At 41.4% G+C, this 27,111-nt stretch overlaps 1 protein-coding gene across 1 annotated transcript in view; it reads left to right on the top strand.

The window, feature by feature from the left end:
• LOC134611655 (arf-GAP with SH3 domain, ANK repeat and PH domain-containing protein 2-like) overlaps positions 1-25,826 on the top strand; it is a 173,827-nt gene extending 148,001 nt beyond the window's left edge. Inside the window, exons 17-28 of the mRNA XM_063455760.1 lie at positions 4,909-5,095; positions 5,301-5,386; positions 6,293-6,408; positions 6,501-6,568; positions 8,150-8,257; positions 15,857-16,085; positions 17,551-17,715; positions 18,161-18,227; positions 19,898-19,953; positions 20,997-21,148; positions 21,529-21,651; positions 24,393-25,826. Coding sequence (XP_063311830.1) covers positions 4,909-5,095; positions 5,301-5,386; positions 6,293-6,408; positions 6,501-6,568; positions 8,150-8,257; positions 15,857-16,085; positions 17,551-17,715; positions 18,161-18,227; positions 19,898-19,953; positions 20,997-21,148; positions 21,529-21,651; positions 24,393-24,467 — 1,432 coding nt within the window. The 3' untranslated portion in view covers positions 24,468-25,826. The remainder of the gene's footprint in view (positions 1-4,908; positions 5,096-5,300; positions 5,387-6,292; positions 6,409-6,500; positions 6,569-8,149; positions 8,258-15,856; positions 16,086-17,550; positions 17,716-18,160; positions 18,228-19,897; positions 19,954-20,996; positions 21,149-21,528; positions 21,652-24,392) is intronic.
• The last annotated feature ends 1,285 nt before the right edge of the window (positions 25,827-27,111 follow it).

The raw sequence follows: 27,111 nt of genomic DNA, 5'->3' as shown, positions 1-27,111 counted from the left end.
CTTCTGCGATTCTCACTGTGAAAATCATAGTGAGAAGACGCTGGACGTCCATAGGAAAGCATTGAGTAATGCTTTCCTATGGGCGCTTTGAATGCGCGTGCGGCTCTTTCGGCGCTGACGTCAGCAGGAGGAGGAGGAGGAGAGAGGTCACCAGCGCCGAGGGAGCCTGGCCCTGGATTAAGGTAAGTGGCAGAAGGGGTTTTAACCCCTTCAGCCCAGTGGGAGGGGGCCATTAGGGAGGGTGGGGGGACCTAATAACCCTATAGTACCAGGAAAACTAGTTTGTTTTCCTGGCACTATAGTGGTCCTTTAATTCAATGCTTTCCTATGGGGAGGTCTTATGCGCGTGCAGCATTTGCCATACATGCTCTTTAGAGCTCGCTCGTCACAGGATGTCAGAGGGAACATCGGCGCTGGGATAAGGTAAGTAAATAAAAAGGGTTTAAACCATTTATTTACCTGCGAGGGAGGGGGAAAGCAGAGGGAACGATAGTGCCAGAATTACAGCTTTGTATTCCTGGCACTATAGTATCCCTTTAACAAAAATACATGCAGTACTTTCTCCTGGTCTTTCATATCCAAGAGGAAGTACTAAGCAGACCTGCCCTTTTGGTGGAGTGAGGGGAATACTAGCCCCAGGCCCCGCAGGTGTAATTGATGTGATGGAGAGACTGCAGTGCTGGCGGGGGGGGGGGGTATGGTTATTGTAACCACCTACCACATAGTAAAACTGTGAAAGACCGCAAGGGACAGGGCATGATTTCATATCCTTGCAGACATAACAAAAAGAAGAAGGCCTGGCACAAACAAATTCCCAAAGCAGTGCCCTTATTTGGAACCCTGCAGCAACAATTCATCACAAATAAGGGTTTTTATCAGGCTTGATGTTGTGGTTTTGGTTCTTAGACTGGCCCTTTCATGTTTTCATCTGGATATTGACCTAAATATTTAGTTTTATTTTAACTGCATATATTCATACATTATGTATTAAATAAGGTGATAAATCTACCTAGTTGTACATTTACTCGTGGAAGGAACACGAATGGTTTTAGTAGCAAACGTAAACCTTGATTTTCATGATTTGTTCTCTGTGACCGAGTCCTCGGTTTAGCATGTGGATATAGAGAAACACTTTGGGAAAATAGGGAAGGGCTTTAACAAGATAGCAGATTGTGTACACAACACTGAGTTTATGAAAACTAAAAAACAAAAAAAGAGGGCGAGGGAAGCCACTAGAGGAGGGAATGGATTTGAAAAGTGCATAGAAGAGGATGGCAGATGACGGGACATAAGGAGAGCAAGAAAGAGCAGGAGGTGTGACAGATGGATGGAAGGCAAAGGGAGGGTTAGACAACAGTAGCAGTGACTGCAGAAACAGAGGCGCATGGGACAAGGAGGAGAGGGATTGAAGCTTTAAGAACCAACATTTTTGTAGGAAGCAAATAGGACACGTTGAAAGACCGAAAGAAGAGAGGGACTAGGTTGTTATTATTATAATAACAACAATAATTATATATATATATTTTTTTTAATATAGATTGCCTTGTTTTCTGTTTGCTTCAAAAAATTTAGAGCCGCTGGTTTTGGCATTCCGATGTATTGGACCTTGAGCTCTTGCCTTCCTGTCAAAAGCATATTTTAGTCCCATTCATCGTTCGAGCTCTTGAGAGCCATAGCATGTTATCGCTGCTTGGTCTGATTATCACAGACTGTTCCCATGGAGATAAATAGGGTACCAAGGGATCAATGACACAATCTTTGTGCAAACTGCATGCAGCTATTAATAATAGTATTTCTATTAAACCCTAGTATTGTCTGTGGAGGGTTTGTGACATTGGCCTTAAAATGGCTATTAGAAGCGGATTTTATCAGTTTGTTTTAGAACAAGCAGAACAAGTTACCGTATTTTATTTATTTGTACTTTAAAGGAAACCACACAAAAAAAGCATTTTGAATTTAAACAGAAATCCTAAAATTATTTAAAGTCATATTTGGTATGTCTTATTTTCAGCAACCAACAATATATATTATTAGGTACGTACTTTCTCTGCCCTATAATTAAATTAAAGAATTTCCGCACAATGCACACTGCTGATGTACCTTGTCACACATGACAGCTGTTAATAGAATTGTAGATTTTTGGCACAAAACTACTTACTTATTCATGCAAACATCCAACAAGTGCACATGGCAACATTTGACACAACAGCTTCGTCAAGCCTGTTGTGTGGAACTGTTGCCAAGTCCACTTTTTGGATGTTGGCATAAATAATTATTCTCTTCAATGTTGTCATTATACTGTAAATCTTAAGGGCAAGAATCTATTCCCCTGTACCCGGATATAACTACTAGTATATAACAGCTGTAATGTGCCAGGGTACAGTATTCCGGGACATGTAGCTCACTGGTGGAAACCCAAGCTTGGACATCCTTGGTTTAAATGTTGGTAAAGTCCAATTTAATCATGAAATCAAAATTCATACTGAAGATTTTTAAATAACTGTTGTGTTCTAAAACATATAATTGGGATTTTGATAAAGTAAGGTTAACTCCCAATGTTGAGGAAAGTGTATCAGATCCATTTGTAAATCCGTGCATGTCTCTTCCTGTACTGTTGTACAGAGCTCCATTGTTATTTACATAATTGTAGCGGTACTTACCCTTTCCAGGGGCCGGCCGGGGTCCTCTGTTCAAGCCGCGCGCGGTCCTGCTGCTGCACGAGACGCACGCGGCTCATCCGCCGTCTGTGACAGGAAGGCGGGCAGTGACCGCGAGAAGTGGTCACGTGTCCCGCCTGACTCTAAGAGCGCGCCGCGGTTATCGGGCGCGCTCAAAGGGACAGTGGGAGCCTAAATTGGCAAAGGCCTCCCATTGGTCCCTGTCATGCCACACTCCCCATACACTTACCTTTTGGGGGCGTGGATATGACAGGGGCCAATCAAAATAGATGTTAAGGTATATATACTCACCTTTTTCCCTTAGTTCCTTGCCCTATCGTGGTTTATGATTCAGTTCCCTTTAGCGCTTGTTGTGTTAAGATGTGTTCCTTCGTACTTGACCTTGGCTTTGTTTCTGACTACGTTATCTCTTTATCCTTATCTGTTCTGTTTGCCGGCTTGCTGTTTACTGTGTTCCAGACCCCGGCTAGTCTTAGTTTACGCTGTCTCTTTGTGCCCTTGACCTCGGATCGCTCCTGACTCTGTACTCCTCTCATATACGTCGAGTCTGGCCATTCTAAGGTCCGGTAGACGTATCTCCCCTCTGTGTTGTCTTCTGTTGTGTTGAATCCTGCGTGTTGGGGTATATTTTCGTTACAATAATAAACTGATAAGCGATTACAGATGCTGGAAGTCTACAGGCTTCCTAAAAGCAATATGCATTTAAAGTATTTGCCCCCTCCCCCCCCTTATAAATGGCATTGTAAAATGTACTGTCAATCATATACTGTCTGCATTACAAAATAGAATAACAAATGTCAGGGTTATTCACTAAAACACAAATTTGTTGTGAATTTAGTCTTTATACATGTTGTATATGGTTTAAAGTTTTTATTCATTTGCGTCAGTTATTTTTTTTAGATATGTCAAAAGAGTAGATTTTATTTATGTATTTATTTATTTTACATTCTTTATTTCTGTTGTGCATTATATCTCACACAAGCTTGGTTTTTCATTTCACAGGAGATTAGATGACAATACATATAAGGCTGTAGGTATGACAGGAAATGTAAAGAAAATACTGCACTTTTTATATTTAACAACAGGAACACAATTCTATTGTATGAACTGATAGAGAATGAGAAAAGATATATAATAGAACTGTAGTTGTTTGCAAAATGTAAATACCACTGGGTGGTTAGGCTCAACTGCAGTAGTTGATCAAATGGAGCACTTAGACCTGTCTAACATTGTCAACACGAGTTGCACATTAATAATGGTGAAGCTGAATAGAGGGTTACTGACCAAGATATACTTAAAATTAATAACAATGCCTATAGGCACACGCTTGTAGCTTCTTTTATACTGGCAACTGCAATGCTCTTGTAAAGGTACCACTAGCCTGACAGTCCCCTGCAAGAGACTCCCAACCCACTTCGACCTCCGCTATGCCCAACAGTAAAATAGGTGTAATAGTTCCAGCATGTTGACAAGACTATCAGGATCCGCTCCACCAGCCCCGAGCTCCATTCGAGCCGACATCCGATACTCTCAGATCTGGTGCTTCTATGAGCCGGGATCAGCGTTCCCGGGGAGGCGCCTACGGAATTTCCAGCGCCAGCAGACCGCTCTCCAGGGTGTAGGGTTGTGATTCTTTCCAATAGGCTTGAGGCTCCAGTGAGTTAGATCAGAACCAGTCGTGTGTGTGGTGAAGAGCTGCCGAAGACCTCTATTTCCAAGCTGAGGCTCACTGGTGCCAAGTAGAATCTGCTTCGGCCGAAACAGAGCTCAGGAGTCGCCATGAGGCTGCCCCAAAGAGCCACTCCACAGGCTGAGTGAGGTATCAGATCCAAAGGGGGGGGGGGGGGGGGGGTCAGAGAGTCTGGCACAGGTCACTTTAGCAGTCCAGATAGTCACTTGAGGTATATTCAGTGGTTATTTTAGTTCTGGATGAGATTTTCTCAGTTTAACCTTAGAATATAGTCCAGAACCATCAGGAGCTGTTGTGACACGCGGCTAGCCAGCATGGCGGTCCAGCCCCGCCCCGCTCCCGTCATCTGTTAATTTTTGTCAGTTTAAAAAAATTATACAGGGTTTTTAAACTGTGAATACTACTACATTATCTTCCCTATTTCTTTCATAGTTAATACTGGGGGTTAAACTTCCCAGGTCTTTTTAAGGGATCCCACTTTTTAATTCTGTCTTGCTTTGTTAATATTTTGGTTTAAAATGTTATCTTTGTAATGTACAGGGCCACCAGGAAAGACTTTATAAACTGCAAATACGTGCACTGGATGTACACAAAGAGAGGGAGCACTAACTCACACATACGGCTGTGTGACCTTCAGGACGCAGTTCGGTTTAAGGACATATATGCTCTGGTTCAAGCCTATGCAGAAAAGGTGGACTTAACGGAACCCATACCCCAACCAGCACAGGTAAGTCACTGATTACAGTTATTATGGCTTTTTTTTCCAGTCATACGAAAGTGGAAGAGGAGAGAGTGAGATTGAAAGGAAAAAGGGGAGGTTTTTAGGACCGAGGTTGTGAAGTGCATGCGAAAGGGGCAAAGCAAGATGGATGAGTGCAAACAGTCCCTCACGCATACACCCTCTAACTAGTCATTTGATTCTGTTTTTAAAGGAGCTCGGAGAGACTATCCTACACCTGGCAGTGTTGTTATCAGATCGAACGTCACTCCATATTGTGGATTTCCTGGTACACAACAGGTGAGAAATTCTCTTTATTTTATAGATCACATCTCATTTTTATGGATCTATCTCAACCATTCTGAAGTCTTTCTACAAGTTTCGAAACAAAATGTTATTCTTTCCTTTCCCTAAATTTAAATAAGAAAAACAATAATAGACATGCTCAGTGTTACTATAAATGAGTAAAGCCCTCTGCACAGGTAGTATAATGGTGGCATAAGACATCATACCTACTCAAAACTGGCCAGAAGTTTGACTTCTTTTATAGTGAAGTGGTGATAGTAGGTGATGTGTATCAATCATCCTGCTCCAAATCCGCATTCATTGATCTATATGTGCATTCTTTTATCACATTAAAATAACACAATTTATGTATGTTGTATATGTGCATTTGTTGTGTGTTTTTTTTTTTTTTGCATTTTGATGTAACAGTACTTGAATAATTTGTGTAAACATTTGCTCATGCGCAAGGTGTTTGTTAATTAGTTGACATTGTTTCAATCAAGTCATCTTGGCTGTTGAATAAGCAAAAATGGTTCTGTTAATGGGTTGATCAGTGCGATTTGTGAAATATTGAGCTTGAGTGGTTAATGTAATATATTGGGTCTTTTCTTGTGGAAGAAAATGAAAAAAGTATTGGAATGGTGTAATAAACCGTGATCACATTTCAGCCTTTTATTGGCATATGGCTGCGATTGACAAGATAACCATTTTATTTGCCTCTTTCCCCCCCATGAATTACTTCATTAACTTTATTGTAATAGATAACAAAATCATTTCAGTGAGCAACCATCTATATCTTGTCTTGATTATGTGTTGTTGTTTTTTGTTTGTTTTTTTTTACTAAAAGTACCATTCTAAACTGGCTTGTAGCAGTGAGCTGTTAGAATTGGCAAATTTTTATGATATTTTGTTTGTCAACAGTGGAAACCTGGTGATACAGACCATAAAGGGTAACACGCCACTCCATTACTGTTCTATGTACAACAAAACAGAAAGCATGAAACTCTTCTTGAGAGCCAAAGTCAACCTAAAGATAAGTGAGTGTACACAAGATAAAGGGGGAGGAGACATGGGTAGCATAAGAAACTTTGGACTTGATTTCTTATGGAAACTTCTCTTTCCAACCTAGAAAATGAACTTGGTGAAACTGCTTTGGATATAGCAAAAAATTCCAAGCATTCCCTCTGTGAAGAACTGGTAAGAAATAATCTATGAAAGATCTAATATTCAGTGGTTTACTCTATGAATAATAATGATGAACCCCCATTCTCACTTGATGTATTTAAATTGTATAAATCTTCTACTTGATTATGTCTAAACAAGTCGTTGAGGAGCCAACTCATAAAGAGGTCATACTAGATCTAGTGTTAACAAATGGAGATTTGGTATCAGATATTACTGTAGGTGAAAGATTAGGATCCAGCGATCATCAGTCAGTGTGGTTTAATATAAGAACAGTGACTGAGTCACACCACACAAAAAACAAAAGTTTTAGACTTTAGAAAAACAGACTTTTCTAAAATTAGAATATGTGTAAAGGACTCATTATCAGACTGGAGCAATTTAAATGAAGTCCAAGAGAAACGGGATTATTTAAAAGTTGCACTGCTGAAGGCAACAGAAAATTGCATTAGGCTTGTCAGTAAAAGCAAAAAATTCAAGAAACTACTGTGGTACTCCTCAGATGTGGCCAAAATAGTAACCCCCCCCCCCCAAAAAAAAAGTTAGCATTTACTAATTATAAAAAACAACCAGAATGAGGAGGACAGATTGATCTAGAAGATGAGGCAGAAAAGGGCTAAGCAAGTTATAAGAGCTTCCAAATCACACACAGAAGAGAAAATAGCACAGTCAGTAAAAAAAAAAGGGACAAAACATTTTTAGATACATAAATGAGGAAAAGGAAAGTAAAACAAGGATTAGTTAGATTAAAAACAAAATAAGGAAGGTATGTAGAAGAGGATAAAGATCTAGCTGACTGCCTTAATTAATATTTTTGTTCAGTATTTACAGATGAAAATGAAGGAAAGGGACCTCAGTTAGGAAAAATGACAAATGAGTCATTTATTACATGTGAGTTTACAGAGGAAGAGGTTCTGTTTCAACTGTCAAAAGTAAAGACAAATAAGTCAATGGGACCTGATAGAATACACCCAAAGCTATTAAAAGAGCTTAGTGGTGCACTAGCAAAACCATTAATGGATTTATTTAACCAATCATTGTTAACGAGAGTAGTTCCAGAAGATTGGAAATTAGCGAATGTTGTGCCCATTCACAAGAAATGTAGTAGGGAGGAGTCGGGCAACTTTAGGCCAGTAAGCCTTACTTCAGTAGTGGGAAAAGTAATAGAAACCATGTTAAAGAATAGGATTGTTGAACATCTAAAATCACAAGGAATTCAAGATCAGAGACAACATGGGTTTACTTCAGGGAGATCATGCCAAACTAATCTTATTGATTTTTTTTGATTGGGTAACTAAAAAAATGGATCACGGTGGTGCAGTAAACATTGCTTACCAAGATTTAATTAAGGCTTTTGACACTGTTGCGCATAGAAGGCTTATCAATAAACTGCAATCTTTAAGTTTGGATTCCAATATTGTTAAATGGGTTAGGCAGTGGGTTGCAGTCAATGCAGTATCAGGGATCTGTACTTGGACCCATTCTCTTGAATGTTTTTATTAATGATTTTGCAGACTGGGCAGACTAGATAGGCCGAATGGTTCTTATCTGCCGTCACTTTCTATGTTTCTATGACTAACTTCCTTATCTCCGTAGTTAATCCAGGCTCAAAATAATCAATTTAATATGCGTGTTCATGTGGAATATGAATGGCTACTGCGACAGGAGGACATGTATGAGAGTGATGATGATCTTGATGAAAAGGTTGGTTAGTTGTCCAAGATGCATACATCGGTTTCAAAGTTATACGGAGTAAAATTGTGTTGTTTGATTTTATTTTGCTAGCTTTACCCATGGCAGTGGCTACAGCTATTTTTTTTTTTTTTTTTAAATCTTTATTTATAGGTTCATGCATGTCAATTTGATATAACATACTTATAGGGTATATGCTTGTATGGTTATACAGACAAAAATTACTTGCCAGTGGTACAAATATACAATGATAAATGAGATGTTCCATGCCAGGTTACACAAGACTGGTCTAGCCAATGCAATTATGAACAGTAATGGGGGTTCATCTTTCAATATACATTAGTTTACTATCCTTGTTTTGTGAGGTAAGGACAATCGGTCTTTTTCGAGGATATGTCTTCGGCCTCTGTTCCAGCTCCGATGCTAGCTGCTGTCCACGTGTAGACCTTTTTTTTTTTTTTTTTTCTGTATCTCTGTGTATCAATATACGCTATACATTTGCGGCCTGTGGCCTTGTAACTGTGTCTTATACACCCTTTCATGACATGAACAATTTTATGATATGACCCGAGAGTGGGTTTGGGTGAGAAGTAGAGAAGTTTAGGAGGAGAAGAGGAGGGAGGGGAGGGGGGGGGGGTAGTACAGGGTTGCGTTCGTGCGGAATGGGCATCCATGAGATCGGGGTGGCCGGCACCGGTGGCCATCTCCAAAACGTGTGGTCCTGAGTAAACGTCACTTCGTCTATGTCATTCTCAACTATCAGTATAGTCCTCCCACGGCTCCCATGTCTTGATGAATTGAGGATATGTGTCCCTTATTTGTGCTGTCAATTTATCCATAAGGTGTGCCTCTTTGATGTTGTGGATGACTTTTTCTATTTGTGGCATGTCAGTTTGTAGCCAGGTATGTGCCATAGCTCGCCTTGCGGCCAGGGATATCTTATTGAACAGTCTTTGTTCTTTGTTGGTCAGGTCGTCAACTGGTCTGGCTATCAGGAAGGACCAAGGGTCCGGGGTCAGTGTTTTGTGTAGTACTTCTGTCATAAGGCGGGCTATTCCTTCCCAGTATGTCATTGCCTTGGGACACGTCCACCACATGTGTAGGTACGTACCCTTCTCCCCGCACCCCCTCCAGCATGTGTCAATGGGTGTTTTACCCATGCGGTACAGTTTAACCGGTGTGGTGTACCACCGCATAAGAGTTTTATAGCATTGTTCTTGATGGAGTACACAGATGGATGTTTTTGCTGCTGCTTCCCAGATATCTTGCCACTCTCCCCCCTCCAGTGTTTGTTGTAAATCGGTTTCCCATTGTGTGACATAGGCGGGAGTGTATGTCTTGTCTGTAGGTGCGCTTAATTGGGTGTAGAGGAGGGTGATTAGGCCGGTACGTGGTCCTTCGGATATGCACAATTTTTCAAAGAATGTTGGTCTGGTATGAGCGGCCTCCCTTACCTGTGTCTTACCCGCAAAGTCCCTGAGCTGAATATATCTGAAATGGTCCTTTGTGGTTAATGGGGCCAGGGTGGCGAGGTTTTCGAATGTTCTGAGAGTACCTGCCTGGTATAGCTGGTGATATCTTTGGATGCCCGTGTTCTCTATTCCCTGAAAATCTCTAGCTGTCAGGCCAGGTGGAAAGGCGTTATTGCGTAGGTACGGTGTTAGGGGTGAGATGGGGTGAGTTAAGGCGTGTTTGTGTGCCGTGGCGTCCCAGATCCTGATCGAGTTCAGGATTGCTGGGCAGGTCGTAGAGAGAACCGGTCTGTCCAGCCTGGGGACCCAGATCCAATATTGCGGTAGGTCCGTGTTCATGATCATCGTTTCTAGATCGACCCATCGGTGGGTGTCAGGTGGCGAATGCCACTCTATTATTTGCGCTAATTGTGCGGATAGGTAGTAGGCGTGGAGATGGGGTAGCCCGAGACCGCCCCTGCTTTTGGGTGTATACAGGGTTTGTCTCGCTATCCTGTGCCTCTTCCCTGCCCATATGAAGTCGTCTATTACTGTTTGAATTGGTTTTAGGTCTCCTTTAGTGACCCGTACCGGTAGGGCCTGGAAGAGGAACAGGAGGCGCGGCAAGATATTCATCTTGACGCTGTGTAGTCTGCCTATCCATGAGATGGGTTTTTCATGCCATTTGGTAATGTCTTTGATCAGTGTGGTTATCAGTCTTTTATGGTTTTCCGCATACAGGTCCTTAGGGTCGGGGGGGAGTGCCACTCCTAGGTATTTAATTGGGCGGCTGCTAATGTTCAGTGGGTATGTGTTGGCCAGCCATGCGATGTCTGAGTCTGGGAGTCCGATGGGCATGCCCACCGATTTGTCAACGTTTATCTTGTACCCTGAGACGCGGTTATATTCGTCGAGTAGGTCAAGAAGGTTTGGCACTGAGTCTTTCGGGTTGGTGAGGGTCAGCATGATGTCATCGGCGTAGGCCGAAACTTTAAACTCCTCTGTCGCTACCCTGACTCCTCGGATCCCCGGGTGTTCCCTAATGAGCCTCAAGAGCGGTTCCAATGCTAATATGAATAGGAGGGGGGACAGGGGGCATCCCTGTCGCGTGCCGTTTTTAAGGGCAAAGGGGCGTTGTGTTGTTCCTGGTACTAGTGTTTGTGCTCTGGGGTTCGCATATAGGGCCTGGATCGCGTTGATAAATGTGTCTGGTAGGTGCATGTCGCGCAGTAATGTGAAGAGAAAGGGCCAGAGGACCCGATCAAACGCCTTCTCCGCATCCAGTGAGAGGATCAGAGAAGGCGTCTGTTTCTCGCCCGTCCTCCATATGAGGTCCACCGCTCTTCGTGTGTTCTCATACAGCTGTCGCGTGGGGACGAAGCCCACTTGGTCGGGGTGTATACATGTTGTGAGGAGCGGGTTCAACCGGTTGGCTAGTAGTTTTGCGTAAGCTTTGAGGTCAAAATTTATTAGGGATATGGGCCGGTAATTGGTGATGCTGGTGGTATCCTTATCAGGTTTGGGGATTAGGGTGATGTCTGCTGTCGAGAGGTCTTGGTGTGGCGTGTCGCCTTGTGTCCAGCATTTGTACATGTTGGTTAGGTATGGCATTAAGTCGTCCTTGAATGTCTTGTAGTATGTGCCGTCAAATCCATCAGGGCCTGGGGCTTTGTTCCCCTTAAGCCCTGCGACAGCCGCAACTACTTCGTCCATTTCTATTGCGTTTCCCAGGGGCTCTGTCAGGTCTGTGGTAAGTTTCGGGATTCGGGCCCTGGCTAGGAATGCCTGAAGCTCCGACATGTACTCGGTATTGGACTCTGTCAGGGTGGGGGAGTGGTTATATAGTTGTGTATAGAACTGTGTGAATTCATCGTTCACCTCACTGGGGTTGGTAAGGACCGTTCCTTGTGCGTTTTTGACGATGATTGTCGTGGTTTTATGTGCTCTAGGTCGTAGGGCTCTTGCGAGAAGGGTGTCCATTTTGTTGGACTTCTCGTAGAAGAGTCTTTTGGTGTGGCGCATGTCATTGCTGACCTCGTCCACCATCAGCTCTCTGATCATCCGTCTAAGTTCCTGTAAATCTCTATATGTTGTGGGTGTAGCGTTTTGTTTATGTTGCTGCTCTGTTCTGCGTAATTGCTTGAGTAGGTCCGTAAGCTTGTCGTATTTCTGCTTCTTGTGTTGTGTAGCTAGCTTAATAAGAAGGCCTCTGATAACGGGCTTATGGGCCGCCCATAGGGTTGTGGGCGATATGTCCGGGGTGTCGTTGGTTTGGAAATATTGTGTTAGTTCGCGTCTAACACTCTCTTGGACCTGTAGGTTCTTAAGAAGGGAGGGGTTCATTCTCCACTTCCATGGTGTGCGTGCGCCCGCAGTTTTAAGGGTTATTTCAATATCTGCGTGGTCTGACCAGGAGATTAGGTTAATCGCAGAATTTTTGACCCACTGCATGCCCAGCTTGTTTGTGAGAAATAGGTCGATGCGTGAGTAGGTGGCATGGGAGGCTGAGTAGAACGTGTAATCACGTGTACTCGGGTGGTGGATACGCCAGGGATCTAGTAGTCCCGTGTTGAGTATGAAGTTGTTTAGGAGTTTGTCCTGTCCCCCTCTGTATTGTGATCGTGGGAGGTGTTGCCCGCCTCCCCGGTCCGTCGCTGGACAGGGTGTCGCATTAAGGTCCCCCCCTAGTATCACTATGCCCCTTGGGAGGGTGGAGATCCTTGTCTCGAGTTCTGCCCAGAACCCTGGAGTGGGAGTGTTCGGGGCATATACGTTAATTAAATGATATGTGTTGGAGTGAATTGTGCCTGACAGGACCACGTACCGGCCCTCTGTATCAGTTTGTATATTTGTGATCTGTATGGGGCATTTTTTATGGATGAGTATCTCTACTCCGTTTTTCTTCCATGGGGCTCGGGATGCGAATGCCCTTGTATATACGTGGTCAGTTAAGGCTATGTGGGAGCCGTTGGGTATGTGGGTTTCTTGTACGAATGTGACGTCTGCCCTCTGTCGTCGCACTTCTCTCAGAAGTAGTCTTCGTTTGTTGGGTACATTTAACCCATTCACGTTCAGTGAGGTTATCTTTAGGTCCATGTCTGTGTGTGGGGTATGGTGCGTCCGCTTACCTGACCTAGGGCGAGGTGTCAGTCTATCTCGCGCTCAGGTCGAAACCGGTGCCGTCCACCCCAGCAGATGCGTCCTCAGGTGCCAATCTCCTCTAGGTCGCTTGTGTATTCGTGCGGAACGGGGGAAAGGGGAGGGTGGAGAGATTGAAGTGGGTAGGTAGAAAGAGGAGGTTGTAGTGAAAATACAACCTACGAAGAAGCAAATGAATAATTAATTAAAACAGTACAATATGCAGTGTGAACCAACCAAGTTCACAATGAGCGTAATATAGTGAAACAATAAATTAAATTTAACTTATCCGGGTCTTACCAGTCGCCAGGAGCTATAGGGGGTGGGCATCCACCGCGCTGAGGGTATCTCCTCTAACGGGGGGGAAACTCAGCCGATAAGCACCCTGCCGAGGCTCGGCCAAAGAATAAACAACCTGTGTCTGCTGAGTATCCCGGGGGGGGGGGGGGGGGGGGATGGGTCGTCCACTCGTATATTCCTTGCCTGAGCAAGCCCTTTGCGCTCTGCGTTACTACGCCTTATTTCGGTTTTCTGGTCTGGGGGGGGGGGGGATACCTCAGTCGGAGCTTGGAGTAAACCGCTTATGTATTATGTATGTGGCGTCAGGGAGTGTGCTGCCTTGTGCGGGGTTAAGAGTCTCCCGGGTTCTGGCTATGTACACCACCCATGTTTTGTCTGTTAAGGTGCGGCTAACAGGGATCCTGATTACTGCCCTCCGGGAGAGTGCGGTTATGCAGTATGGGGGTGGGGAAGAGGCACCCTTGGAATGTTTGGTAACGTCTATTCCTTTCTCTTATCCTAACGTTCCGGTCTCCGATTTAGGCGGGAGCACCAGGTCACCTGACCCGAAATTCCCGCTCTTCGGACAGCGGTCTATTGTAGTTACTGGACACTGTCCTGCCTTCCCGCCCCATTCTTCCCTGTAAGCTTGCATTTCCCTCCATCCCATCAATGCAGTTTATTTTTATTTCAGTTATTATTATTGTTTTTCAATTTTTTGTCTTTTTATGCTTTTTTCATTATTATCATTGGTATTTTTTTTTTTTTTTATTATTTTTTTTTTATTTTTTTTTTTTTTATTTTTTTTTCCCTCCTGTTGCTTCTTACCCCCCTTTCTTGTCCCAGTTATGGCCTATCACAATGTGTGGTAACGTATTGCCTGGGGCCCCGTTGGTCGCCCCCTCCCACCCATGTTTCTTTAGTTAGTGGACCCCACTTGTCACCCTCCCACACATCCCCTGTCTCAGCCTCAACCCCCGAGGCCGAAATGTGACCTCAAAACCCCTTTAACTTGCTCTAACCGTGAGCGATTAAATTGCGTTCAATAAAATGGTTGCTATGATGCGTGTGCAAGTCCAGAGTCAGTTAATACATTACTGGTTTGCTACAGTCCGATCACTCAGTCCACTTGGGAGTCGCGATCTTCCCAGCTAGCTGGCAATGGTGGCAGGTCCGTGGTGCCCGTCACCGGGAGTTGCAGATCCTCTGGGAGCAGTATATCCAGATCTTTTAGAAAGTCTCGGACATTTGTTGAAGGTAGCAGTATGGATGGTGAGGGCCCATGAAAGACGATGATCTTGAAGGGGTACCCCCAGGCGAATCTGATTCCCTTCTGGCGCAGCAGATCTGTAACTGGTTTCCATGCCCGCCTTCTGAGGAGGGTTGCAGGCGCGATGTCTTGGTACAGTTGCAGTTCGGCGTCTTCATGCTGGAACGGTTTTGTTCTGCTCTGTTTAAGTATGGCTTCCTTTGTCTGGAAATAGTGCCATCTTACAATGACGTCCCTTGGCGGACTGGACTTTGGCCCTGAGGGCTCTATGTGCTCTGTCAATCAGCCAGAGGTAATCCGGTATGTTAGGCAGGTGCTGTTGGAAAGTTTGTAGTAGTACCTGTTCCAGGTCTTCGTCCCTCACAGCTTCTGGTAGGCCTCTAACACGTAAATTATTGCGTCTTGACCGGTTAGATATATCCTCCAGTTCGATCTCTAGGTCAGAAATTTTTTGTTTGAGGGTGTTGGTGGCCTTAGCGGTGTCGTTCTGCGCAGTGACCATCTGGGCTACTCTGCGCTCCGTTTCGGTTGTTCGGGCCCCAATGGCGGCAATCTCTGCCTTCACTTCCGCCGCTGTGCGGCTGATTTCAGCTGCGAGGTATCCCTTTACCTCCGCCAGCGATTTAAGGATGGCGCGGGAAGAGGCCTCTGGGTCTGTCAGTGCGGCAGTGGAGGCTGCTTCAGGCTGGTGTGTTTCACTGGGGCCCGTGTCGGTAGCAGTGCCACGAGGCGACGGTCTCTGGGCCGTGAACATCTCCGCCACTGATGGCGCTTCCTTTTGGCCCTTTTTGGCGGGTTTGCGGCTGGACATCCGCGATCGGTGCGGGCTGGCAGCTTAGGGTTCGCTGGGGCTGAGTCTGGGCGAGTTTGGATCAGGTTGGTGCTGATTATAGTGCTAATTTACGAGCCTCTGGTGCGGAGCTCCGGCTTTAGGCGGCCATCTCTGTCGGCAGTCAGACCACGCCCCTGGCTACAGCTATTTTGATAATTGTTATGTAGATTCTCCGACATTAGGTGTCATTAGGGCATATTTAAAGCCAAAAGAAGTTCTTCTACATATATATCCAAAATGTAGTCTGAGAGCTTTATAATAATTTCTAAGTTTAATGTTATTTAGTTTTCTCCGAAGTAGTAGGGCTAAGAAGTATTATATTTGTGGACCACTTAAAAATAACTTTTAAGCCAGACACTACTACTTATTCTACTCAGTTTATAAAAAAAAAAACCTAATTAATACATGCTTGTCTTCCACATACCCTTCTAGAATAGTTACACTATAGTTCACTTAAACGTGGCCTTTAGACTGATAATGATCTCCTGATCCTTTTAAGTATTGCTGCCTGAAAGATATTACAAATATGTTCTCTTTTTGTAGCAAAGGGGCCAAAGAGAACTCAGCTTATCTTATGTGAAAGTCATTATCCTAGAGGTTCTATATAGTTCCATAAAAACAAGTCTATTTTCTCCCCCCAGCTTGGTCCCATTAAGAAGGAACGACAGTTCCGTCCGTATAGCTGTTTCCAGTCTCCAGGCACTCCGTTCTCAGAAAGGGGGCCCCCCACATCATTTTTAAGACGTGCGTCCCAGGTGTCTCAGGACCAACGGTATGATGCTTGTGTGACACCATCCTGTGTTGAAACAAATACTTTGACTCCGACCTCTGCATTTACACCTCCTCTACCACCTCGCAACCCTATCAGAGGTATGTGTGTCACAAAGACAAAACATCGCTTATGTATGTGCCAAGCTTAATAGCAGCAATGAAAAGGGGAGCGATGTATGCCTCCAGCCCCCATATTCTAATTAGCTTCCCCACAAGGTGATGTGGCCCTGGCCCATTCAGGTGACATGGAAACCACTCCGTTCAATCATGTTGCCATATCTATGGGTTTGGTGTGAGGTTCAACCTGGCCAAGGGGGCTCATGTTTATGTGATCTTAGTTACTACAATGCCAACCACAGGCTTAAATTTGCCACTTCCTTACAGTGGGCACGTTCGTCTCATATTCGTTCATGTTTATTTTTCTGTCTTATGTTAAAAATAAAAATGATGCCAACTATATTGTAAACTTCATATGTCATTGTATGCTCCTCGATGGTATCAGTCTCAAATAATTTTAGAAATAAGATTAATAGATCAGTGCCTCTTATAACCAACATGCAAAAATAGTAATATGAAAATATAGAATCTAAATAAAACTGCGTTGACAACTAAAAGATAAAACAACTAAAATATATGACAAAGTCCAGTTTGACTAGAGTTAAAAAAAGAGCAGTATTTCTGTCACCAGCTTTTGTCAACTCACACAGCAAAAGCTTGGGAAGACTGGTATCTTGCCGCGCATTAAAACAGTGGGTCTGTGGAGTATGTTATTTTACAAACACTGAAAATGCCACAGTGCGAGTCTACAAGTATTTTTCACCCTTTGCCTCCACTTTGCTATCCAGACTTAGGGCTTCTATAAAAAAATAAAAAGAACATCCAAGAAGTGGAGCTAATTTCTCATCTTTCAATTGGTAAAAGGAAATATTAAGTTGAACATATTATTTATCTCCTATAGATTACACAAGAATTCTATGTAGTGAGCGTCATATGTTACTGGCCGTTTAAAACATAACTACAGCTATAAACAAACCTCAAAAGCAGCAGGTGAAGGGAAGGGGGGAGGTTGTAAAGTTATGGATGAAATGAGGGGGGTGTTTTGTATACTGATACATTCTTAAAGGGACACTCCAGACCTTTAAAGCAGAGTGTGTCCTGTCATTTTTCTTTTGCAAAAAGTGCAGATTTCAATGGACATTGGCACTTTTACAAAGTAACCCTGTTACACTGCCCTGGCTGTCATTCAGACAACCGTTCCTGTTACTTCCTGGTTTGGTTAGCTTAGTGGAGCAAAACTCAAGAGGCAGCAATTGCCCAGAGCACCTGCCTTGCAAAGACTTCTCATTGAATTGCATTAGGAAGACTGTGATTGGACAGTCACAGAATATATAAATTTATTTTGTATTTGGTTAGTGGAGTGTTCTTTTAAAGAGAAGACTGGCACTCACTGACTTTTATCATTAGTGCAGCTCTAGCTAGGTGACAATCATTGGTTATATATTTTATTTTATTTTTTGGAGACTCTGATCTGCTGATCATAAACTAATTTTCATTTTTCTCCAAGTGCCAAGTGTTCCACCACCACCACCACCGCCCCCTGCAAGTCCTTCACCTCCCCAAAGGAAGCTGACGCCTACATCACCTCTGACTACCAAGCACAAGAGGGCGCTTTCAGAGCCTGGACCAGTCATTCCACACAGCCCGTCCAGTCAAGCCAGCCAGCATTTTGGTAAAGGCTCTATATATAAGGAGCAATTAAAAACATGCAAAATAAGTTATTCTATGTAACAGGCACTCATTTTCTCTTATCACTTACAATATTTTAAAAGTGACAAGTAGTAAAAGCTCTTTAAAAAAAAAAAAGTGCTAAAGATACATTTTGGACCTGGGGCTTGAATGGATTCATGGGAAGCCCTGGGTTTGATGTTGGCACCAAGTATCCTGTAATGGTGAATCACAAATAACATTATTACAATCTGTGGCCGTGTCACTTTAATGCGCCATATTTTAAGTTATACAGCACAGTGTGAGGTAATTGCTGTGAGTGCAAAAATTTAAGTTTTGGGTGGGATCATACACTTAAGCCAGTTTTCGTTTTGAAACCTAGAAACTTTCCTAGAAGAGGTTGTGTTTTTTTAGCCATGGTTAAAGGGTCACACTGATTTTTGTTTCAGATTACGGGTCATGCTGCACATCCCCATCCAAATTTCTCCAGTCAGAAGTTGTTTCCAGAAGACCAAGGTAATTATGATTATGCACAGTATAAATAAATAATTTTAGGAAGAATTCTTGCCAATATAGGCCTTGATGTAATATTTCTGGCTAACATTTTAAAATTATTAATATTTATATTTTTCAATATTTTCATATTTTGAATAAATTATTTTATTCAAAAATGTTGGCTTTGTTCAAAATAACAATTCGGCATTCCATAGTTCTCCACAGGTAGATTGCCAACCAAAAATAGTGAAATGTGCGTGTGTTGTTTTGTATTCTCCTCCCCCTTGTTGAATAATTTCTTGCATTCTGGACAAAAATGCACTTATTGACATAGTTAAAGTTGTGTACATGGAGTCAATGGAACTATGTTTCAATATATCATAACATAGTTTAACATATTTCAATTAATTCATAAAACATTGAGACCCAGATCTAATAATTGCTGGGTGTAGATTCTGACAATTGCTTGCTAATATTTTGTCCAGTTTAAGTTGGGCTCTAAACTCAACTAGACACATAGGAGAATCCGAAGATCAATTAAACTATGTTAAGCCTTGAATATTTCATTTTGAGGGAAATTAAATTTTTTAAACTTTACTTGCTATGCGCGGGCAGGGATAGTCTGAGAGTGTTAGCTGACGCTTTCAGCCTGTCACTGGTGCTTGAGCTAATGCCTCTGAAGTGGTTCTGGTGCCCTGGGTGTTCCTTTAATGAAAATGTTTGAAGTTGGATAAATATACTAAGTGGAATTCCTGTTCTGGGTTCACTTATCTTCAAACCGTTTATTAATGATCTTGCAATAGGCATTGCAAATCATGTGTCAGAAACGATAATACGATGTGGGTATGATATTGCTTCACTGCTGAAGGAATTGGAAAATTTGGGGAATATGGGCAGCCAAGTGTCATGATATTTAATGTAGATTAATGCAAAGTTATGCATTTTTGGGTGAGAAATGCACAGGCAACAGTATCGAATGTTAGGTAGGAGTTGCTAAGGCCAGGAAGGTCATTTTTATAATGTATTAATTTGCAGGACAAAGATATATATTTTTTCTTTTTTATAAATCAGTAGTAATACTTTATTATACATGGTGCCGTTTTGCTCACCTGTTTTATAATGGGTGTTATGAAGCTAGAAAGAGTGCAAATGTCGGATACATAATTAAGAAGAGGAATGTGTTTTGAAGAAAGGCTAGAAAACCTGAATTTGTTTCCTTTAGCAAAGAAGGAGAATATAACTTAATGTAAATATATATTAGGTAGCCTGCTCATAAATAGGACTGTACAAAGGACAATAAATATCAAAATTAGAATTGGAAAAAGGAGATTTTGCGCATAGCAGAGGAAAACATACTTTGTTGCAAGAACAAATAGATATTTATTTCTCTGCCTTGAGAGGGCGTTATCAGATTTTGTTCCGATTTTCAAATATGGGGATACTTTTTTTGAAAGAAAACATACTATTACGAGATATAATATAATATTTAGTATTTGGGGTAACAGGTTGTTGATCCAAGGCGAAATCTGACTGTCAGGTTGGAGACACAGATTTTTTTCTCTCATTATTCTGGGATTTCACCTTCTTTTGGATCAGGAGTAGTAATAAAGACATGTGAAAGGCTGAACCTGATGTATGTGAGTCTTTTTCAGCCTACATATTACTATAACTATATAACGTGATATTTGCAGCATTGGTTCTCCAAAGCTCAGCAGTCTTCATGAAGTCCCAGAAACGCCACATAAAGGTATGTTTAGAAATATCATAATATCTTCATGGGGTTAGCTTTTCATGTCTTTAAAAAAATGTAGATTTATCTTTGGGTGTTTTATAATCTTTTTGTTAGAAAGGGATTTAGGGGGCACACTCGCATCTTGCATTTCTTAATAGTTGTGCTGCTCTAAAGACCAAGATATATCCAAAATACACATTAGGCTAATAATGCACACTCAGAAATATAATTTTAAATATTACAAGGCTATTTTAAATAATGTCCTATAAATATGGAGATTTTGTCACAGCATATGGCTATACCATTTTTAAGACCACTGCTGCTTCTGGCACACCCAGAACATGCATTTATTAATAATGGTGCTGCTGTGAAAGCACAAATGCACATTAAGAAAACAGAGCACATACAAAAATAGTTTTACATCTTATAAGGCTACTTATAATCGCATATCTTAACAAATAAGAATGGAAATTTAGTCACACCATATGGTCGTCCTACATTTAAGGCTCCTCACTGCTTCAATACGAGATTATTCCCCCTTGTAGTAAGGTTTGACCTAGACGTTATAATTCTTGTCAACTAACCGAGGTCATACACAAGGTAATACACAACCTAGCCAAACTAGTTGTGTATGACCTGGACATGGAACCACAACTGTCATGAATACCTTTTAACAGCCGCAACTACCAAATTTGTGGTTTAGAACGCTAGAAATTTTTTTTTTGTGTTAAAATAATAAAATCATAATATTGATGTAAATTGTTTGACAGAGTGTGGTTACGGTATGTTTTCAGTACAATAAGCTTCCTTTATTGATGAAGTGCCATAAAAGGTAAAAAAACAAAACGTATAAGGCGTCTGTCCTTGCCTTCCCCCGATAAGTTAATATGTTGATTTAAAATAAGCAGCCTGAACTGCAAAGGTAGTTAAAGTTCTAACTTAATTCTTTTTAGCCTAAAGAATAACCATTGCTTCCACATCTCTTCTTTGTACACATCTATTTTGCTATGTTATAAGTGACCAGAATGAGTTCAGTACCAATATTCTCTTTTTTTCAGTTGATTATAGAACAGATGGAAATTCAATGCCAGGAAACCAAAGATCTGCCCAGAGTAACACCAGTTCCCCTTGCTCATCACAACATGAGCTATATAATATCCCAGTTACCAGTCTGGAGCCTCCGTTACCAATGCCTCGGAGAATGAGTCTGGTGAGAAGCAACCCCTTAATGTATCATTTGTTTGTATCTCTACATTGGCCAAGATTATTCAGCCCATTCCATCTTTAGCGAGAAAGTTTTTCAGGCTAGAGATGCTTCAATTAAAAAAAAACATTTACATCTCTAGAATCGAGAGTTTAGTTTCCTTTAGATTTTCATCTTTATGTTTGGGAAGACTGGAATTGTTGAACTTGATGTATTTATAGAGTGAGCCATTTAGGTATGATAACACAATCCGGTAACACAACTAGCATGAGGTTGGTACAGAGTATAATTGAGAAATGTAGTGCATGAAAGAGGCACAAATATCTTCAAAATGAAATCATAGTAAGGGCTCTGATCCTACTCTTTTCTTCTTAATTTCTTTCAAGAGCAAGCCAAAGGTTCGACGAGTGAAGGCGTTGTTTGACTGCACAGCTGATCGGGAAGATGAGTTAACATTTAGTATAGGAGAAATAATCGTGATCACAGAGGAGGAGGACCAGAATTGGTGGGTAAGTATTATACAAAATAACATATACCAGGTGATCAGTCCCCAAAATAGTAATGTTCATGTCGTCACCCTATTCCAAGGGTTGGGGTATAGAGGGAGTCTTGGACATGATCCAGTTTTTTACCTCCATATATGCAAGAAGGTCAGGAAAGCTTGCAGTCTCCAGTTTAGTTGCCACGTAGCAGGATTGGCAATGGGCCACGACAGGGTCTTAATTGAATTTCTGTCCAAATTGAAAAGCGGAGGCATGAAGGACTGCAATGCTTTTATCTGCCTACTCTGCTCTTAGATAACTGGGTCCGTAGATTGGCTGCTGTCATTGCTGCAGGGTGGGATGGGTGCTGTCTTGGGTGATTGACTTGTCTCCTCCATCTTCCCAAAGGGCAGAACATGACACTGCAGTATTGGCAAGAGACTATCTAGTCTAGTAGTGCGGAGACAGAATGAGACAAAATGGCTGTGCTTATCAGAGCTAGTGGCTCAGGTGCAGGGCCTCTGCATTGCTCACAAGACAGATTAAAGGTCCCCACAGCACCTTAGTACAAGTGGTACGTTAAAGCACAGCTTGCAGATCCCTCTCCCCCACTACCAGAGGAATGTTTCAAACCAATACACAACAAACAGTAGATCACCACAGTGTCAGTAAATGTAGTGAATATTAAGTATAAATTATACTTCGCTCAGAATCACAATAAACAGCCTCCCAAGAACGCTACCCAAAGGACGACCTTATTACCAGTATATAGAAAACCAAAACAAATATATGGGATACGGCTGGACAGATCTAGAAAAGAAACATAAACAAAATATAGTGTAATACAATAAATACGATCAATTATGCGCCACAAATGAGTGCACTCACAAGATGGAGATGTATATAGCGCTCAAAGGTGCCTCCCCCGAGGTTATTGGGGGGGCTGATTTCCTCTCCAAGGTAGTAGATGTAACACAGGACTCCAATAGATGTAGGTAAAACAATTCAGCAGCTTTATTTTGGTTAAAAGGTGAACAATCACCACCAGCTTAGGATAAAATAGAGGAACAATCGGTCCTACGCGTTTCATTCCAAATGGAACTTCCTCAGGGATCAAACAGCATTACAATTTATAACAGTAGTAACCTGTATAACAAACATATCTATTTTGTAGCAGAAGGCAAAGGTACTTTTACTCACCACCTTCATATTCATATTCTTTTCCCAAGTCTGTTACCAAATAAAAAAGGTTTACTCCAAGCACATGACTATTTCAGTGATGGTGCCTAGAGTCTGCATCTGCAGAGTTTTGCTTTGAACCCCTCTGTTACTGGAGGTGTAATTCCACTTCCGGCAGCATCATTGGGCTGGCTAATATCAATTCTGTGGAAACTTTATTGCACAGAATGGCAGTCATTGGCTGAAAGCGGTTAGCCGACACTCAGCCAATTAATTGTGACCGCTTTTACAGCTCTACAGAAGCTGGAAGCATGTCAGAAAACCACCAAGGACTCGGGCAGACCTGGTTCTACGGTCTTTAGTGGTTATGATGATCTGAGTAATCCTTTAAAGAGTTGTGGTAGGCCAAAAGTGTCATTAATAAAGCTCCAAGGTAAGTATAAGATGATCACGAATGATAGATTATCTACCAGTTTTTTTTAGGGAAGGTAGGGGTGAGTTCATACAGCATAATAGTCTTCTTGAAGTTTGGCTAAAGTTACTGCCAGCCAGTACAAAAGGCTTCAGTGAGCATTTAAACATGTCTGCTTTCAAAAGATGCCCATTGGTTACTCTATTCTATGTCTGTTCATGTTCTCAGATGTGAAGGGGGTTCCCTCTGGCATTTTTAAAGGGACACTCCAGGCACCCAGACCACTTCTGCCCATTGGAGTGGTCTGGGTGCCAACTCCCACTACTCTTAACCCTGCAACTGTAATTATTGCAGTTTTTTATAAACTGCAATAATTACCTTGCAGGGTTAACTCCACCTCTAGTGGCTGTCTACTAGACAGCCACTAGAGAGCACTTCCGCGTTGATAGCAAAGATTTCCTTTGCTAGAGCGTCGCTGGACGTCCTCACGCTGTGTGAGGACCTCCAGCGTCGCTCAATTTCGCATAGGAAAGCATTGAAAATCTTTTTCAATGCTTTCCTATGGGAAGACCTAATGCGTGTGCGCGGCAGGAGCGACGCCGACCCGAAACCACCGCCGAGGGACATCGGTGGGGTCTCAGGTAAATGACCTGAAGGGGTTTTCACCCCTTTAGCTACCTGGGATGGGAGGTGGGAGGGAGAAGGGACCTGCAGTGCCAAGAAAACGGATTGTTTTCCTGGCACTGGAGTTTCCCTTTAACATTCTTAATGCCTTTTTAGCCAAACAATGGGAGAGATTTATCAAATTGTATAAATCTTTTCTAATTTCAGCTAATTTTCTGCACAATTTCCTAAACATGTTGGATCATATTTTCATCTCCTGCTTTTTTTTTTTTTTTTTTTGCACCCCAAAATTAATTTTTCAATATGCACAATGTTTTCACCAACAGAACGGATTTATGAATGGTTTATGTCTGTAAAAGTTGCAGAATTTTCCCCACCCCAATAACTGTACTAGTCTTCTGAAGTAGAGATTTCTACGAAATGTGGTGGGTGGATTTTACTATAGACAAAAACAGTCACTTTCAGATATCTTTAATAAATATCCCTGAATATGTTTAACAAAAACATATACAATATAATCTCACTTGATTCTTTGCTCCATTTGTTTTTACAGAATGGCTACATTGAAGGACAACTTCATAGGAGAGGAGTTTTTCCAGCATCCTTCGTACATATAATGACTGATTAAGGAAGAATGTGGAATAGACTGAATATGAACTCGTATGCAAAAATGATACTTTGCATATAATTTCTGATTCAAGATTCTTCCTGGCTGTATATAGTTAATGAGCCAGAACAACCTACTGAAGCTGAAGTTATGGCAGAAAATATATATATATACAGAGAAAGCAACAACAATCATCACTGGAGATATAATATAGTATTTACCAGAGGTTAATCCATATCATTGTGTAAGAATTGGCGACTAGAAGTTGATAAAGTCACAGACATGTTTTCTTGGTTTTTATAAACAGAGAAGATTGAATAGAAAGGTTTGATTCATAACAGTTTTTCCATATACGTGACCTTACCCTTTAAAACAAGGCTCTCCGTGCTATAGGCACTATTATACATGCGATTTTATATACGGGCTGTGCTTTGTATTTAGCTTAATATGTTTGCAAATTTCACTCTGTTTTGTCTGGCATATATAAAGGGGGAAAAACATTTAATTAAAGACCTGCATTTCCCATTTGCCAGTGGAGGTTCATAGAATAACACATTATACAGAGTCTTTTCTTTTTAATTTGTTACCTCATTGCGTTACCGCCACTAAGTTTACTTTCTTGCTTTGCAACCACAGTGCAACATCACAAGCGAATATATCCGCGTACTGCTCTGTGTGATTGGGTAATGCATAAAAAGTGTTTTTATTGAAATTGTGAGCAGCAAAGAATTAATATTGAATATAAGAAGGACTGCATTTGATAAAGCAAGAGCCTAGTGTTAAACTACTAAGACATTATTAACCAGTGTCATATGTAAAAGCACAGAAAAACCTCAATACTTATTTCATTGAAGCAAGTGTTTGTATGTGTGTTGTAGCTTACAACGTTTTAAGTCCCAGTCCATTATAGAACTATACGTGACAGAGAATTCTGGGAAGTATAGTTTATCAGCTGCTGGAAGCCAAGTTTGGTTGTGTGCTATAAAGCGAGCAATCGCTTATGAATATGATTTACCATAATTTCTTTATAGTATTTCTCCTTAGAAATTTTAATTCTAAAATTTTCATTTTTCGGAAACATGCAATAGAGATTTATTATACTTAAATGTGTGTGGTGGCGCGAATACAGCACTGTACACTGTCCATTTAACACACTGGCTGTATATATACTTCTGATGTCACTTTAAACTAGATTATCCGTTCCATCTATAACTAGTTTATGCAATTAAAACAAAAGCCATGTTGTATGAGAAGTATCCTTTAATAGCTATAAAAGTATAAATGATCAGTTGACCTTAAGTAGTAGGGCAGTTAAAAGGACAACATTTCTTTTGTAGAATTTATGTTCCTTATGTATTCAGAGAGGTGCTGTATATCTATCTATAAACACAAAATACATTTAAATAGATCTTAGGACCGTTTGCATGGGGGATACAATAGAAAATGGAGTCAAACATTCATATTATATAGACCAGCATTAATTTAGTACTGAAATACAGTTCAGCGATGTGTGTCCCTTAAACCTCTGGTTGTAGATCATCCTTAGACAAGCTGTTGAAGAGTAACAATTATACAAAGCCAGTTTTAAAATGTAGCTTTTTACAGTTCACTAAAGGGAATTTCACATTTAAGGTCCAAATAGCCAAACTTGAAGAATTCTCTACGTTACCCGTGCTTACGTTTCTGCTCCTCTGGCCTTGAATTTGAAATTCACTTTGAATTCTCCCTTTAGTAAATAACCCTGGAAAATATTATGTTTGCTCATCCCTATAGTCCACTAATATTAATTTTAGAGCTCTAAACATAGAATGCAATGTAGAAAGCCACATCACTGTATTTACCCCCAGCCTGAAACCGAGAGCCTACTTGTTAGTCACTGGTAAACTTTCTTCTTTTTGGATATGAAAAGCATTTTAGAGAGATGGAGAAACATGTTTCTTTTGCTCATACTTCAGATCAATCTGTACCCTCTGATGTAAATTTGCTAAATCCTTTCATTACATTTAACAGAATAAATGGGGTAAAATGATTGATACAATGTAAGTGAAGATGGCATAGAGTAGAATATTTATTTTCTTATCCGCAAAAAATAAATTGTTACTTTTTTTTTTAAAAAGCTGAAAGAAGGGCTTCCTCAAGCCTAGGGCACCCAGGTTGAGGATGAAAAACAAACAATATTTTGTAGGGGTGGCTACTTTGCTCAAGTATGCTGGGTGGCCTTCTTAAAGTCATTTGCGTACATAGACATCATGAGTGTTAGACGTGTTCATGATATCTGTGTAAGAGCCACACAAACTTGGGGTAGAAAAGTATTGGTGGTGGTGGGAGGGGAGTTTAAAAATCTTTGCCTGTGTAACCAAAAATTCTTCACCAGCCCTTGCTGAAAGTAAAAACACATTGCAGTGTACCAAAAAAAAAAAAAATCATTTAAGAACACTGGACATGGTCTTTTAGTACCCTACTGGTACTAAATAACCTGACAAATATGAGACATTAATTTAACAAGGTTTGGCAAAAACACACATAACATGACTTTCTTGCTCTTCAGCAGCAATTCCCAGAAATGTAAAGCACTTAAAGGACCACTCTAGTGCCAGGAAAACATACTCTGCACTTAAATATTTTTGTTTTTGTAGATATTTAACTGGTAAACCTAAACATGTCA

This window comes from Pelobates fuscus, chromosome 5, assembly GCF_036172605.1.
Source record: "Pelobates fuscus isolate aPelFus1 chromosome 5, aPelFus1.pri, whole genome shotgun sequence".
Classification (NCBI taxonomy): Eukaryota; Metazoa; Chordata; class Amphibia; order Anura; family Pelobatidae; genus Pelobates; species Pelobates fuscus.
This window is presented reverse-complemented; position numbering and strand designations above follow the sequence as displayed.